The sequence below is a fragment of the Xiphophorus hellerii genome, chromosome 8 (assembly GCF_003331165.1).
Source record: "Xiphophorus hellerii strain 12219 chromosome 8, Xiphophorus_hellerii-4.1, whole genome shotgun sequence".
Classification (NCBI taxonomy): Eukaryota; Metazoa; Chordata; class Actinopteri; order Cyprinodontiformes; family Poeciliidae; genus Xiphophorus; species Xiphophorus hellerii.
The window spans coordinates 20,685,181-20,703,024 of NC_045679.1; the positions used below are offsets into that span (position 1 = coordinate 20,685,181).

The 17,844-nt window shown below is 40.3% G+C and overlaps 1 protein-coding gene across 2 annotated transcripts in view; it reads left to right on the forward strand.

Annotated features, from left to right (window-relative positions):
- ntng2b (netrin g2b) overlaps positions 1 to 17,844 on the forward strand; it is a 97,294-nt gene that overhangs the window by 47,732 nt on the left and 31,718 nt on the right. The window contains exons 5-13 of one of the 2 annotated variants that reach the window (XM_032569529.1): positions 2,101 to 2,130; positions 3,470 to 3,580; positions 8,879 to 8,965; positions 10,689 to 11,039; positions 14,901 to 15,011; positions 15,338 to 15,445; positions 17,015 to 17,122; positions 17,213 to 17,311; positions 17,432 to 17,533. In XM_032569529.1, coding sequence (XP_032425420.1) covers positions 2,101 to 2,130; positions 3,470 to 3,580; positions 8,879 to 8,965; positions 10,689 to 11,039; positions 14,901 to 15,011; positions 15,338 to 15,445; positions 17,015 to 17,122; positions 17,213 to 17,311; positions 17,432 to 17,533 — 1,107 coding nt within the window. Of the gene's footprint in view, positions 1 to 2,100; positions 2,131 to 3,469; positions 3,581 to 8,878; positions 8,966 to 10,688; positions 11,040 to 14,900; positions 15,012 to 15,337; positions 15,446 to 17,014; positions 17,312 to 17,431; positions 17,534 to 17,844 lie in introns of both variants that reach the window. The other variant, XM_032569530.1, reaches the window with a different exon arrangement.

Genomic DNA, 17,844 nt, shown 5'->3' on the forward strand with positions numbered 1-17,844 from the left:
TATTTGAGATTTTTTCCCAGGATGCATTTTGCTCATCCATTTGGAAAGTTGGGTGGAGAGGCTTCCTTGTTGGTCGTCCTGCTCTCACTCCATGACAATCTAAATCTCACTTCACCACAACTCTGGTGTTTTAACAATTTCCAGCACGAGATAGGCTCGAGCCGAAACGTTTCCTGTGTTGTTCATGAACATCTAAACTTTTTCCTTTTGTCTGAAGGTGACAGCTCAGGTATCCATCAAGACCCAAAAAAGTGGTGACACATTAGAAAAACTCAACTCCTGCATGGATATTTAAACTGATGATCTTAGAATTTGACTCCAAATGTTTTTGACAAACTTTTATAGATCTGCAGTTCTCCACACATCTCACGTAGTTTCTTTGATTTTCCCATTATAGGCGAATTGGTCAGCGCTGTCAAAAATATTTTCTTGTTGCTGGTAAAGAGAAAGTGTCAGCTGCACTCGGTTGTGGTTATTAATGAGAAGTTAGACCTTGGCCTTTTCAAGGCGAAATTTATTTTACTGCAGACACAGATAGGTTCTGACAATAACAAGATAAATGTGTAAATACTTTAATGTGTAAAAAAGTAAAATAAGGAAGAAGTTTTACAAAACTAATTTCTCCATTTATAGTTGCTGTTAGCATTACTTTATAGCTAGATGCTAGAGGAAGTTAGAAATGTAATAATTAAAAACTCCCAGACATTGTAGGGCTGTTTGGGTTTTGTTTTTACTACAATGTGACAAACTTGTAGGTCAGACATTTTTCAAATAATTCCTAAAATTACAACTGATATGATTAATTTTTATGGCTGCTGTAAGCCACAGATATACTGTAGATATAGCATTTGCTAATTACAACATACTTTTGTGAAAAAGCCCCAAAGCGTGATTCAAACTGATTTCTGAAGTTCAAATGATTGAACTTTGTTGTACTCTGCTAAGCCTTCATGTTATCTGGTTCAAGTCTTGCTCTCTCACAGGCTGAATGAACCAGAAACAAATAGTGCTTAAATTAATTCCAAGTCAAGACCGTGAACTTTGTTTCAGAGGGTTTACTGTAGAACAATTGATGCATTAATTGTGTCTTAACAAGCCATCATTGAATTCAGAATAATTTTATCTAAGAAGAGTTGACATTCATTAGTTTTGTCTCATAAAATAATTCAATGTTTAAAGATTTTGAATGACTTTTTTGCTCCATATTGGACTGATGAATGTACAGTAGGCATTACTATGACTCTCAGCTCCTGAATGAAAAGTAGAACCAGAAGAACAGGCTGAAAAGAAAGGACGGTTTGAAAGATTACGAGGACACTAAGCTCTGTGGAGTTTCTGTGACCTCCTTGCAGAGAGCAGATCAGGGATGTGCAACAGCACAGCGGTGTGTGAGGAGGAAATCCTTTTGGAGAGAGTAACCAGGCACAGCAGCTAGCTATGATAAAATAATAATCTAGGGCAGCCCCTCCCCACTTTTCTGCTTTTACACTGCCACACTCTTTATGCAATAAGAGAAACACCAGTGGAGACGCACACACTTTTACATGCACCCACACTGCAGAAAATTGTCAGTTTCTCCTCCCTCCTTTCTCCACTATGCTGTTGTTTCCAACTTACTTATATTAGTACTGACACACACCTTCAGACCTCACCCCTGGCCTTTTAAAACTCTTGGATCCCATTAGTGGCATTTAAAAATTTAAATGTTTGCAGCTTCCGCTTGGTTGCAATAGAAAGCAAAACGGCCATAGCTTGAAAAAGACATAATGCATTAAACATCACAAAACTAAATCTAAATTTAGTTGAAAAATAAGCTTTATTTGGGGGTCGAAGGGGGGGAAAGCAAATAAGAAAGACACTTTGCTGGGGAGAACAAACACATGAATCTGGGAAAAAGGAAAATATGGGATGAGGGGGAAGACAGTTCAGATCCTGTAATTACTCTGAGACGGTGAGAGGTGGTCTTCTGCAATCCTTATTTTTCTTAGCAATTTTCCCCCACCTGTGTCTGATAAATGAGCCAGAGTCAAGTCTTTAGGCAAATTGAATGCATAAATAAACAAGTTCTCATCTCCGCTTCCTTTTTTTATTCTCTTTCAGGTACAATTGCTGGTTCCCCCTCCGGTTCTAGTAAGTAATAATGCAAAGCAAAGCAGAAGATGTGCTACTCATTTCTGCCTCTCTTCCCCGCTCGCTTCTTATCCCTTTTCTGTTGCACTGAAATTTTGAAGTTAACCATCTATTTTTTTTCCATCTGTATCCCTGCTAAACTCCACCTCTCTCTCCTGTGATGTTCAGCTGGCTCTCTCCAGTTGCTCATTTCTTTTATTTTTTATTTTTTTCCCCCCACATCTCTATACTTGGTGAGCCCTTGGAGCTTCATTATTAATAGATCTCTCTGTCGCCACATCCTTTCATCACAGAACATCACACTAACCTGCACAGAAGGAATTCTTCCACATATCTGCTTTTTATATTTAGACTAATGACAGTTTGTCGCTGATGGATTGAAGGAAGGAGGAACGAGAGGAGGGGGGCTTGTGCATATGTCGGTGCATGGAGCAGCAAAACAGAGCCGAGAGAGAACAGAGGGAGCAATTGGAGATAAGGATGTGGGCATATGTTAGTTTGTAGTAATGCAGTGTGATTCAGGGTGAGGAGCGAGGGAAGGAAGGAATAAAAGGGAATTTGATTAGGGATTCTCTCTGTGGAGAGGCTCTCAGCCTCCGAGCTGTTAGACAGAAGCGATCGGCAAAGTGGCAACTTCTACCCTGACAGCACTGGGCTTTCCTCCACATGGCCCGACAGTAAGAGACGAGTGGATGCATGGGTAAACTTAACAATTGGACCAGGCTGCAGAGAGCTACTCTAAAGCGACCTCCTTTGACAATCAAGACACAACTGAGTGATTTATTTGAGCAAATAATGGCTTTGATCAAATATTCTTGATGACTGTGTGGTGTTAGCTGTGGAGAACCAATTTCAAACTCACAGATTCAGTTTTAATTCAATGGCATGGAGACTTTTAAATGGGATTTTTTTTCTATTTTTGAAAAGAATCTGTCTCTGAGATTGCAACACCGGTGTTCCAACAGTAGGTGTACAAAACGCCGGTGTTGATAACATTGAAGGAGTTCCTGAGTCAAGTTTTTTTTTTACCTTAATTTTTAATTTTCTTCTCAGCCAATAACGTTTTCAACTTACTAACCTCATTATGAGTTTAATGAGTCAACAGCAGTGTTTTGGGGATTCTAGTGTAGAAAGTGAGAGTCGACTCTCAAGACTTCATCATTTTCATTTTTAACAATCACAGGATATTCGATTCACATGAACACATCACAAACAGTTTTAAAAAATATTTGCCATTTGTCCCCAAAACATCCGTTTCGAACAGAGTAAACCATCTCTGATTTGCAAATTATCACCTCTTTACCTTCACACTGTATGTTTTCTTTTTCTGGAAATGAAGATGGGAAAAAGGGTGAGGATGACGTTGAAGCTGAAACTGAAGCGACAGTCATCTCTGAAGCTGAACGGTCGCCGGCCGTTACACATGAGCCTTTAAGTTCTCCTTTGGAAGGTGTGAAACGTAGTTTAGCCGTAGATAGAGATACCAAGTAGATTTTCCTTTTTACTGTAAAAAAAAAAAAAGTAGCAGAAGCCTAACCCCATAATGTCACTTCAGTCCTGTCTAGTGTACACCAGCAGACATGTAGTTCTAGTTACACCAACAGTTGCACACACTGCAGAAAAAAAGTGTCTGTTATTTAGTCCTAAAACAGCAAATCTACCTTTGCATGAAGGTCACAGCAACAGAAGCCAAGTGCTTTTGTGATTTTGCAACAATAAAATGCTTAAGGCTATTTTTTTTCCCTCTTAAGCTCCCCCTCTTTAAGATTCTGACACTTACTTCACCAATATTTCTTAAAGAAGTGCTTCAGTATTTTGGGAAACATTCGTCTCCGTGTCAGGGAGCTGGAACAGATGATTGACAACGCTCTCATGTCTGTTTCTCAGATATGATGCAGCAGACAGCAGCTGTTTAGCTCATCCAGAGACTGAAAACAACAGAATGCAACAATCCTGGCCTACAAGACAATGAGACACCTTAGGTTAACCTTTCCTTGTTTTGCAGTCAATATGAAACATATTATGGAACCAATGAGGAGATGTCTGTTGGCTCGGCACTGCCACAGCTTGGAGAAATCATTGACTGCACAAAAACTCCTAGGAGTATAGTTTGTAGAGATTTCGTTGAGATTATTAGAGTAATTTAAAACTGGGTTAATATGTGAGCTTCAGAGGTTCTAAATGGACAATTTCAGTTCTTGGTCATATGCTACACTGACTTGTTGATTAGCTTACAAAGAAATATCATCTCAATTTTGTACAAGTGACAGTGCCAGAAGTTTGAAAACATTCATGGCCATAAATGTCAAATAAAGGTGTCTCTTTTTTTATCTCAAGGTGAAATTAACACACCATGATTTTATAAACAAGAACTGACTTCATTCATTTGAGTTTAATGTGAAGTCCTTCCAATCAACACAGGGACATAATTATGGATGTCAGCCAAAATCTACTCACATCCTATTAGTCTTTGGTTTATTGCATCTTGGGAAGTTGCAGAGAAACCCCTATCTTTTGTAGCCATCATAGTTCTCTCTTATCAGACATGGTAGTGTTCCTTTAAATCATTTGGCTTCCTGGAATAGACCTGGCTTTCAAGAATAGTCCATAAACTCACTTATTTTCCCATTTGGCGCTATTCCAGGAATAACATGTTCAACTACTTTATCAATTCCCAAACCAGCTTTGATCTGTGTTCGGGTATATGGTCCTGTTGGATCACCCAATCTCACCAGAACTGTCACACACACACACACACACACGAAAAGAAATTGCTTTGGATGTTTCAAAACAATCCAAGCAAGTCAGAGATTCACTCCTAACTAAGATGTTGGCGCACCATTCTTCTTGGGGGATGAAAAAGTGGCAAACGTATGGAATAAAAATCATCACACAAAACTTGAATCGCCTCTGCTCCAATTAGACCAACCAGGAGGACATTTATTCAGCACATCTACATAAACATTACAAACTCCATAATTACAGCAAATCTTCCACAAAGCTCCCACTTTTTAATGGTTACATGACCTTTTATAGGACTTCATACCTACTGGGGTGCATTTAGATGTTTCGACCAATGATGTCCTCTCCTTCCACTTGGCTCATTTCATACTGGAGTTTCATGAACAAATCATCCACAGCTGAGAGATTTCAAAGTCGACTGTGTAATAGCTTACAGCACTTTAAGAGTTTCTGTCTCTGAAATTCACTCGGATGACTTTAAGCTGTGAAGAGTGAAAACATAAAGAGGCAAATTGATTATGTGTACCGATTAGTTTTTAACTTGCTAGTGACCTGATACATCAACATGTACACCCCAACACACATACATTTTCATAGCTAATATATGTAGTAAAATGTAATAATCTGCTCATTTAAGTTTGGGAGTAGGTAAAAAAATTGAGTACGTAGGTGTTCCAAAGTGGAAAGTTGAAAGTTTGACGTTTCTCTGTATTTGATCATGATAGCGAAGCGGAGTCTAAGGAGCCTCTTTTGGTGGCTGCATATACAAAAATAATGCCCAGAAGGAAGCCCAACGTTGAAAATTAAGAAAGACTCTTTTTTTTCTATCAGTCCAAAATATCTGACCACTTTAATAAGTGACATGAATTTTTCTCCTTCTGGATGTTTAAGTGATGCAGTCACATTGTAGCAGGAACTTCCTACACATTTGTGACAAATCCAATGTGTGCTCCTGTGGACGTGCTTATAGACTCTGACAGTCAGGGTGTTTGTGTCGGTGCAGAAATCATACATAATTCATCCTCCAACTTACTGGAGGTCTTAGGCTGAACATTGACCGTTTCTCAGGCTATTTATATCCCCGACATTAATGTTAGATGGGGATTGTCCTGTCTTGAAAGCTGGGTTGTCAAAGTGTTGTGGATATTCAGACTTTATTTGTTCTGACTGACTGATCTGAAACAACCCCCGGAGAGATGGGAAAAGTTTCTGTCAGCTGCCTCAATGTACAGTAAAGTGGTCTTTAAAGCCCTTAAAGCCCAGCTTGCCTTCATACTAAATTAAAAACCTGCCATCTTGGTAAGCAGCTGCACCTTTAATGCCGTGCCAAAACGGAAGTCAAAACGTGGGATGTGCTTGGATTTCCACATCAACGTGATGTCATCGGACTTTTTCTGGTCTTGAAGGAATCCATTAAGCGTGGGCGTTTTGAACAGCGCAGCAGTTTTGTTGTTTGGCTGACATCAGGAGGAAACTCAAACGAGTTCAATGATTAGCAATGACTCAGGAGAATCTGACAGGAGCTTCAACTAAGGGGCTCGTGAGCCTTTGAAAGTTCATCATTAAGGACGTCGGCTTCCAATAACATGCACGTTTCAGTTAAACTTAAGTGAAACAGAAACATTTTCTGATCTTAAACTACCTACAGAGTGTTTCTTTTTCAGTTGTATGTTTTTGCTGTACCTTTGCAACCTTAATTCAAATATCACATATTGATTTTCTGATTCAGTACCTTTCTGTGTGGAGATTGCATGTACTGTGTGCTGTGCATGCATGGGTTTTTGATGGCTTTCTCCCACAGTCAAAAACGTGAGTGTTAGTTTAAGGAGTCTCTCTAGCTGCCCCTTATAGAAAACTTATGAAAACTAAGGTGTGTATTTGTACTCAGACCCCTTTACTCTGATATACCTAAATAAAATCCAGGGCATCTTATTAGTTTTGGTTTGCAGTGTCATGTAGAAGCACTGCAAACATGGGGAAAAGAGTAGGAAGTTTAGACTTTTCAGACAAAATACTGTTTTGGACAGGACAGCTCCTGTATGAAACATTGTGGTGGCAGCATGATGCTGAGGGTTTTTCTTCAACAGGGATCGCAAAAGATTTGAGCCAGAGGAGGAGTTTCATGACCCCAAACTTACAGACCCCAAACTAAACTACATTTAGACCGAAGCATGTTAGTTTTCAGATGACCCAGTCAAAGTTCAGATCCAAATCCAATTGAGAATCTGGAAGATCTGGAAACTGATGTTCACAGACACTCCCAGTTTGACTCAGATTGTGTAACAGACAAAAAAATGTTTAAAAATATGGATATGTATGCTCAGAGAGTTAAAAAAAAAGTTAATTCTAGAAACATACATGTTACTAAATAACTGTATTTAATATAAGTAGCTCAAAGGGTTCAGCTGTCCTTCTGGGACACCATAATGAAAACTCCTATCCAACAGCAAACTTGTACTGCTACCTTTTTAAAAATCTTAGGCTTAGAGGAGTGTATTTAGGTTTTAGCCTGACCCTGTTGTATGTAAACCCCGTTTTTGTGTGTGTGTGTGTGTGTGTGTGTGTGCATGTTTAGATTTATGGCAGGCATATGGTGCAGTTCAGTGGAACCCATAAATCATCTCCATCTCCTCTGTGTCCTCCCGGGGATCTGAGGTCTTAGGTCCCATTCTCACCAAGCGGCCGCCACTACTGTTTGCACACGCACACTCTACAACACACACACACGCGCCAACGCACACACAACACACTGACATGCCAAGCTTTTATGCTGCTGGGTAGCTAAGGTGCTATGATGTCTATAAGTAGTTCACTTTACACCATTAATTATCTTAAATGACAAAAAAACTTTAATGTCTCATCTTTTCTGAAGCTTCAAGGTATTCGACCAGAATTGGAAGTTAGAAAATAATTGTAGCATCCTATTATGGATGGATTTTATTTCATATCTTAATATTTTCTGGTTGGACGGGAAGGAATAATGAAAAGCGAAGGGATTTGTGGTTTGTTTAATGTTATGACTGCTGCCTGCCCAGAAGTATCTATGAAATCCTTACAGCAAACAGTATGTGTTAGACAGCCATGTCATAGTACTCGCATCCTTTGTCTTGTCTCTGCCCCAGTTACATCAGTGAGCACGCTCAGAGGATTAGCGATCTATTGGCAACAAGAGTCTGATCCACCGGGCACGCATCTCATTGGTCAGTCTGGACAGATGGGTGTAGGCATGGTGGGGGGTTTCAGGTCATAGTGACCCAATCCGTGAACCCTGTCATAAATCTACAAGCCCCGACCACATGGCCTTCACGTGACCACCGTTTTATTTTTCATCCAAAATCTGGAACTTAACAAGAGCTTCAAAATGCACGGTCATGTGGTCGGGCACGTGCGGAAAAGTGTGCGAACACGGGCTGGTGTTCACGCGGCTCTCTTCAAATCCTTGAATTTTCACAAAAACCAACCTCGGCTCCAGTTATCGACTGATTGGATCATGGCTTGAAAATCATGTGACACATTAACAACATCCATGCTGTTTGACTTCCATTAAGATTTCGTGCAGATGCTAACAGATCCTGAATCACAATGGCTTCATTATTGCGAAGCCAAATCAGCGTCTCACACTCTTGTAACAAATGATGAGAATGCTAAGACTGACAAGTGACATTTAGGCATTATTTACACTTTCTTAGATGATTTTAGAAGAAGTGATAAATCATCTCATTATATGCAAATCCATTTGTGAGGAGGACACCTAGACGTGTGTAAGCACATGAACTGAGGGGATGCGTTCGGCGTCGTGTGTGTGCAGTAGGTGCGTGTGTGTGTGTGTGCCAGAGAGACTGTGTCATCATGGGACTGTTAGTGAGTCCATTTTGACAGATGGGTGCATTTCTACAGGATTAAGATGGATATCAGTTCAGACTGTTGATGCCGTCCATGAGAGAGCAATGGTGCTGTCAGATGGATGGAAACAAAACTTTTATTTTGCATTTTTCTGTGCATGCAGAGGATTCGGACCTCAAAGTCCCCGCTGCTGAGGTTGGAAACTCACTTTTCAGTTCTCTAAACCCTCACCATCTTGATAAAAGTGAAGGTAGGCACGATGTATAGAACCTGCCCCAGATAATTTAGCTGTGCTTTAGTGTTGTTCTACTACAATAGATAATTGCACTCGCTAAAAATTGCTGGGTTAAAAATAACCTAAGTTAGGTGGTATAGTTGAGCTCAAAGTTATTCCTACACCTTACAGAGTCAGATTTAAGACAATCTTTAGTTTTTACAAAGAATATAAAGATTAGGGTGATGGGAAGGGGGCCTTCCTTCCTTAAAATCTTGGAGCTTTTAAACACCGGTGGAACGTTTAAAAAAAAAAAAGTGCCCAGAGATAATTAGGATTTTGTTGCTTTGAAAAAATTAAGCCAGCAGTTTTTGGTGTGTGTCTGTGAGTTTTATGATCTGCAGAAATATTAGTGAATGTAGAACACGTAACCTGCTTGCTCAACCGTTTTTTGCCCCCTCCTCTTAGTTTGCCCATTAGCCTTTTGTGCTTTTTAGCTTTGTGTTCTGAAAACTTTCGAAGAACAATAAAATATTTTCAGGCATAAAATTATAGTGTTAAACACTCTTATAGCCAGTGAGTAAGGTCGCTTTTATCTGTTCTGTCGTTCAAACCATGCAGTGTATTTAGTGTAGCAACTCCAATGTATGTACAAAACAGAATATGGTAGTAATTTTGAATTAATCTTTGTTATGTCAGTCCTGTAATGGAAGACGAGCGTCATTATCGGATTAGATTCTGTTACAGACGCCATTATCTAAATGCAACTTAAGTTACACAGTGTGAAGAGGAAATTCTTGATCGATCTGGCTGGCACTGACAGACAAAAAAAAATAAATTCGGAGAAACATCTACCCATATTATCAACCAAATAGAAGAACTGCAGTCATAAATAAATATTCTATGTAATGAAGAGACATGATTAAAAAAAAGATAATATCAGATGTGCTACCTATAACAGAAAAAGAAATGTATTTTTTATTTTTGCAGGTATTTATACAATCAGTTAATAAAAATTTCAGTGAAGCAGGATTAGAGAGAGGGTTTCATGAGCACCAAATACAAAAAAAACCCATAATCTGTTAGTGGTACTTGAACAAGTTAACAGGGAAGGGGCATTTTTGTGTGTTGAGCTGAGAGAAATGTGGCATATGTAGAGTGCAAAATATTAAGGAAGTAAATAAAAACATAAATAAAACAGTACTGTATCTAAAAGGCTATTTGCGAGGAGATATATTTTTGTAGTTTCAAAGACAAATACCTATCAATACAAACATTAAACATGATTGTATTCAGTAGGAAACATAGTGATGCCTCCTAAAAAAGAGAATTTATGGATACAAATGATGGTTTCCATTGGTTCTCAGCATAGTGAGAATTTAAGCATACACAGTCCAGTGTATGACTGGGTAACACCACAATGAATGATATTGTATTTTTTTATTTTACAACCACGTCAACAATGGTCCCACCCCTAACACGCACAATGTTTGTAAGCTGAACAGTATTTCCAGCAGTGAAAGGGTTGTGGAACAGCTTTTGAATTTAGCCTATCTCAGCAGTGTGAAATCACACTTTCATTGTGTGTTCTCACTTTCTGCGTGCGCGCGTGCGGGCGCGTGCATGTGTGAATTAGAAAAAGAAAAGCTAGGCTTTCTTCAGATAAACAATCTGAGGCAGCATCTCTTATGCTAATGCCTTAGCTTGCTCATTCCTCATTGCATTTACATTCTCTGTCCTCCTGCACCTGATTCAACAGACAGCAGAGCTCCAGCGCCAGAAAGCAGATTTACAGAGGGCTCAGTCCCTCAAACGCACCACGCGTTATCCACCCGCACTTCATCTGAGCCTCCGCTGGTACAGATGGGGAAATCTGACCCGCTTTCTGTCAGAACGGAGCTCCATCCTCCTTCGTCGTCGTCTCCGCCGGGGGAGAACGGAGTTTCCCCGCCACGGGAGTTCACTCGTTCAGAAACAGTCCCTGAGCTTTCACATCTGTCCCACCCTGTTCCAGAAGGCTCCTCTCATCACTCTGTCACTAATCATCATCATCATTACATAGAAGAGACTACTGTTAAAGTTCAGCATCATTCAAGCCTAACTGACGGAGGTAAGGCACACCATTGACTAGGTTAGTCAAAATCTGACTTGGGGGTATTAAAAAAGAGGATCATTTAATGCTAGCTTTGGACAAAACGTTTGGCTCCTGCTTCCTCTTTTAATTTTGCCCGGGATCTTCGACGAGTGACGTTCTCAGTGGGCGACGTGCAGCGACCGCGTGCTAGTAAAACGAAACAACAACAAAGCGTGTTGACGTCACAGATCACAGAGTTTAATCTCATACAAAGCAATGAACAACAAAACTGCAGAGGAACAGAGATATGCATTTTTCATAAGAATAAAGACACACAAGGGGGAAGACAGACAAACACAAAACAAATACAAAAAGGCAAAAAATAGCGGCCGCTCTCTCTCTGTCTGCGTGCTCCGTGTACGTAATTTTATACCAAAATAGGTGTTTCCCTATTTAATATATGCAAAGAAGGAGTTCTGCTCTTCGACCAATTAGAACTCCCTCAGGCCCCCAGAGAAAGTTGGGACTCCCTGATTTATGGCAAAGGTGTCTGTTTTTTATCTAAGCAAAGGGCGGACTACCCCGTGGTCATCTCTGCCTGATACGGAAGATCCCTGGCGCCAAAAAGTCTCTTCTGCCCCATCGAAATGTAACTTTATTGCTCTGTGTGTGTCAGCGGGGGAGGAAAAAAGGCCCTGCTTTGTCTGCTTTCCGCATCTCAGACGAGACCTGTTCCAAATAGGAGTATTGTATATAACTGTTACACATGTCGTATATTGGCTATATTAAACACCAAAAAATAATCATTTTTCTTAACAGGGGGGATCATTTTCCAACAAGGCTGCTTTATTTTGGGATCATTTTTATGTTATACTGCATCATCTCACATGTCAGAGGGAATTGTTGAGTTCACTGAGATTTCCTCACTGAGGGTGTGAGGGTGAGCGAGCGTACTGATGAGGAAAAGTTTAATGTGAGATATAGGGAAGTCTTTGAAGGAATGACTTCAGTTGGCATTGTGTTTGCATCATTCAGAGACATTGAGGGGGATTGAGGAACATCAGCCACAGGATCAGAGCCAAGAAAAGACACGAAGACAAAGCAGACGGAATCGGGGCAAAGCCCAACTTAACCTCACCCAGCTGCAGCACATTACAAACTACAGTGTCTGCAGCATTAATGTACAAACTCTGGAAGCATAAATAAAGACGTATTGTATTGTTAGAGGTAACTGTCTGTTGGTTTAGGCATGGTGTCAGCGTGCCTGCAAGGGGGCAGATGAAGAGCTTCATCACTGTCTATCCTTACAAAGCCCGACCGACTCTCACACACCCCTTCGCTTTTAGTGGCTGCAGAATGAGCAAGAACCTGGAATGCCTCCGCTGCCAACGTCTGATGTCAGACAGTTTCGGGGCTGAGCTGACTGAGATTAATCCCGAGAATCATCCTGCCCCCGAGGCAGCGCAGGTTACCGAGATCAAATTCATTTACGCTCTCCGCTGCGCAACGGCGGCCCCCGAAACAACCCGTGATTCAGAATCCCGCTTCGCTACGGCGAGCGAGTGTGACAGATGTGTGAGAAGGCGGGTCTGGTTGGGCCAGAGGAGGACACAGTCAGAGAGACGTAGGCAGCGTAAACTTTGATGAGATGCAACGATGGCATGATGCCAGTTGTGTGAAACGGTTCTGGGTGCTGTGAGAACAGCAGCCGACGTCCTGTCTCACCGGAGCCCCGGGGAACGAAGGGAAGAGAGTGAGGGAAGGGGTGAGAAAAGAGCGAGTGGGCGGGAGGTAGCCTGGAGGGGGATGCACCGCAGGGGAGCAGGATGCTTGCTGAATCCCCCCTATCTGGAAAAAAAAAACAAAAAACCGCACAGCGCCGGCTATAAACACCTCACAGGGGGGAAACACAGATGGAGGCATGCAGCTCTGTAGTCTCTAGCGGTCCGGCAATCATTAGTCCCTCAATGATGTTCATGGTGTGGTCACTCACTTTGATTAGTTATTCACATTTTTGTTAGCAATCATCTCTTTGAGGAAGACTGTGGTGGTTTAACTTAATGATCCGTGCTTTTGTTGATGAAAATGCTTGATCTACATTTAAGTCTGACCAGCAGCAGTCTAACCAAGAGTTTATATTGTATTTCATCTGATACAAAAAGGGTTATAATTATGCACAGTCTCAAATGCATACACTGTATGTACTGCGCTCTAATATTTAGTTACATGTCCTTTAGCAAGTTGCAAAGAAATAACTCACTGCTTGTGTCTGTCAAGTGGAATTATTCTGGCTGGAAATTTGATCTGTCTTCTTACAAGAAAGGTAGAGTCCCATTAAATTTGCTGGTTTCCTGACATTTAAGCTTTGCTTTCACCATTTCCAGTATAGTAGAAGGTGAGGACACTACAGAAGCGCAATGATAGTCTGCTTTAGCAGTTCCAAAGCCATGTCGATGTGCATTTCAAATCATTGTCTTGTTGGAAAATTTAATTGTATTCGATTTGAGCTGAATTTGAAAATCATCTTTCTTCATTATTTTACCCACTGATGTTGTTTGCTGCGCCAGTATCATTGGCATCAAAAACATTTACAAGTCTTACCTTGACTCTTTCAAACATACATTTTGTCCTTAGAGAAATGTCCTCTGAACATAGAGCATTCCACAAGAAAGCATTCGATTTCAACATTTAGGCAGCTTCACGTTTCAGATGTGATAGAAGGTGTCTAGTTTGGACAGTCTTTCTTTCTTGGTCAGCTGCCACCTCAGAATACGCTGATGTTATACACCTCAGTTATATTTTTATATAGGCATAAGCCTAGGTGGTTCCTGGATTGTTCTTGAATATCATAATGAGTGAAAATGTGCCACATCTGGGTGATTCAAAAGAATAATTACCTCAAGCACATACTGAAGCTGGTTTGGAATGGCTAAAGCTGGCTAATATTAAGCCTCTGTAATGGTTGACCTCAGCCTTGTTGGAGATTTATGGGTTTTGCTTAAAAGCATATGCTGTGCCAGTAACCTACCAAATAAGCTTCATCATTTCTGATAAGAAGAGTGGTCAAATATTCAGCCACAACCTTGTTAATTCCTAGAGAAAACTGTGCAGTTTGAAAAAATTCAAACTCGTTCACCTAATTTCTGTTTTGAAAATCCCTTAAAGTTCATGCCATTTGATGTGTTTCTGTAAACTTTAGACCTGCTTTGTATTAACTAAACTAGTTTCACATCTCTCCTTTTTTGTTGGACTCAATCTGTTAGCCCAAAAAGCTTACAGTAGAGGATCTTGGGAATAATATAAAGCCCTGAAGGAGAAATAGGCAGAGGCAATTAAAAATGCGTTACAATTGGTATGTGTGTGCTAGGTTAGCTGGTATTGATTGGAGATGTTTTGTTCTCATCTCGACACAGGAAAATACATCCGTGAGAAGGCGTTACCGTTTCATAAGCCAGGTATTTTGTGCTTTGTCTAGGTATATTTTGGATAAAAAAGGGGGAACGAACATTCAGACACATTTATGACATTGACATAAAAGCGGGAGCATGTCATACCTTTCACACCCAGAGTGAAAATGAAGCGATGAAGAAACCGCTCAAGCCCCTTTGACTCTCACAGCCCTCCCGCTCCCTCCTCCCCCCACGCCCCCCGAAGCCCAGGGCTGAGGCCCCCAAAGGGCCGATCCGCTATCTGACAGAGAGGGAGAGAGAGAGAAAGAAAGACAAGAAAAAAGAAAACTAGGTCTTAGCAGGAGGCAGGAAGACAATAGACACTATCAGTAATCTTTAGCCGCTGCAGCATCAGCCTAATTATGTAGTTCGTATCGTTCAGGCTGCTGAGGAAATACCCCACAAGGTCTCTGTTCTTGTTTTGTTGATTATGACTGTGGTTCTTCAGTTTCCCACAAGTCTGTACATGAGAGTCATGGACACAAGGCAACAAGCTCCACTGAGCATGAGCAAGACAGGGAGGAAGAGGAGGACAAAGAGGAAATATCTAAAACGACAGGTATTTCACGTAAATGTAGAGGCAGACTTAACTCTCAGCACAGAACAGTGCGCAAAATAAAATTTTTATTATGGACGTTGACAGCTCAGAGTGAAAAACGACCATATAAAAACTCAAGGTCAGATCTATATAAATTCATCTCTTTGCTGACAAAATAGTCTGTCATTGAGGCAATTTTTGACACCAAGAGCATCATCATAGATTCACTTAGACAGTGACTGAAGCTGATGGGTTCAAAATGAAAAACAGACTTTTAGAGAAAAGGGGGAAAATAAATTTCACCTCCTTTTGAGGACCTTTGTGTAAACAGTATTACTCTGTGATAGGTGCCCACAGTCCACAGCCCCGACACGAGACCCACGGCCACAAACCAACAACTTTATCTGAACATGAAGGGCAGCGGAGAGAGGCGGAGGGACATGCAGAGGCTAACGGTATCCATTTTGTTTGGATGGTAGTTCTTTAATCAGCCGTAGTTTATTGTAATTGTGTAAACATTTGCTCTTGACGTGATTTCATTTTAACTGTGAAGTAGATTTATCAGCAAATCCCTGCATTTATAGCTGTTTGCATTAAACAAATTGAATAAATAACTTTCAACACAGTTATTTAAATGACTGCACCAGTTTTATAATTATTAAACCCATTTCTAAAAATGTTTGGGTTTGTGTGTGGCTTCCTCCTTTTTCAATTCCCACTAGATTTTCAATAGTGATCAAATCAGGCAACTATGATATCCGATCCAAAATCCTACATTAATTCTTCTGGGACCAAGGTTGTGGTGTATGTCTTGGAGTTTAGATATCAGTAGTCCTTTTAGCATTTATTGTGTGTTACTTTGGAAACTGAAGTCTTCCTGCCAGTCTTTTGTTGTCAATCAGTGGTTTTCTGACGACCTTCCTCCTCAGGAATCATGCAGGTAGCATGTTTGTTTTTCAAGTTTGAGTTCGTGAACTGTGCTTCCAACTGTATCTCTAAGAACATCACGGGGCTTTGCTATCTTTTTGTATCTGTTTATTATTTTTTTCGTGCAAGGAAAAAAAGGAGCTGCAAGGAGCTGATCTCTTCCCGAACAGCTCCTTGGTCTCTTTGGATGTACAAACAAATCTAACAATTCAAAATGTTGCAGCATTTCCAAATTGGAAATGGTAAAGCATCATATGAACAACTCAGACGAACTTGATTTTGAGGAAAATTTATGTTTTATGAGAACTCAAATGAGAGATCGAAAGGTAATTTTAGACTTTCCTACTGTTCAAAACCTATAGGAATATTTCAGGGATGTAGTCTTGCTCACCATCACATCATGCAACAGTGGTTGTAAAGCCATCGTTTAATTGCAGACATATAGGCAAAGAGCAAATATTTGTATCTGGGAACCATAAATATACTGAAGCTGCAAATATTTTTCTATCAAGGGGACAAAGTTTGCAGCTGAACTCAGGATAATTATGGAGAACTTAAAAAATAAGTGTCTGGTTTATTTGATGAGCTCTGGTTACAGCTTTCGGAGTCGTTGCCCAGACTGTTACAGAGGATCCATAACTTAACACTAAGTGGGGGCATAAATTGTGTTTGCTGCTGTAAAAGTTATTAGAGCTGGCTATATGCAGCGCCTTGTATTAGCTGTGGCTCAGATGAGGCACTCCAGTGTTTGCTGTCTCACATCATTATCACAAACCAGTTTGTACAGCTATTAAGATAAAAATCTATGTAATCTGGCATTCCACTTTCGTTGTCTGATAACAGAAGTCATAAAATAATTAGCTCATTACCAAAACAAGAGTTTTCTGCCGAGCTTATCGGATAAGTTGTCCTTTTTCCGTACAATGATCTACATACTCAGGTTTTCTTAGATTGAATAATTTCCAGTTTAATCAATCATGCACCGTTCAGAGGGCAAACTGCTGTAAGGCAACCAAGAAAATTAAAGGAACTATTGAAATACAGTTTATAGTCCTGAAATTTCCTTTGCTATTTCAGTTAACCTTGTGATTTTTCAGACCTCCACAAGTCTGAAGAGTATACACATGAAACTCACGGCCACAAAATACCCTCATCTGTGCATGGAGAGAAAGGGAAGCAAACAGAAAATCATGTTGAAATTAAAGGTATCTTTTCACATGTGCAGGCAATATTACCTTGGACAGAACAGAACATTTTAATTCTTTATGCTTCTTATAATAATTCTGTTGTGTCAGACCCCCATGCATCTATGGGACACAAACATGAAACTCATGGACACTCAACAAAAACCTCCTCTGGGCACGTAGAAGACAGCAATGATACTGAGAAGACAGGTATTTATGAATCTGAGAATTTGTTTTAGTGATTAGCTCAGTAGAGAAAAATGAATTCATATGTTTGGTGAAAAACAGTAAAAAATGTTTGAGATTTCGCTGAAAACCTTGGTTTGCCAGTTTCCCATATGGCGGAGGGACATGTACATGAGGCTCATACATCAGCTGGCTTGTCTGAACACAGTGATGAGCAGCACACAAAGGCAAATCCTCACAAGACAGGTAACCGAATTTCTATATTTACGTTCTGATTGGTTGTTCTGAAATTAGCCTTGTCAGAGACCCTCTTAGGTCACTGCTTGAGTGCGATAAAACAAAAACAAAAGAAATCCTACCTAGGCAAATACTTTTAGTTTTTGGGTTTTTTTTAATAAATTAATTGCCATAGTAGTTTGCAAATATTTACTTATATAACTGGCCTCAGAGACAGAAAATTGAAACAAATCACTTAAAATCACAATGCCCTAACTTAGAAAAACACATTGCCAGCTTTATGGCTACTAAAAGGGTTGTTGATGTTCAGCTCCCCAGAC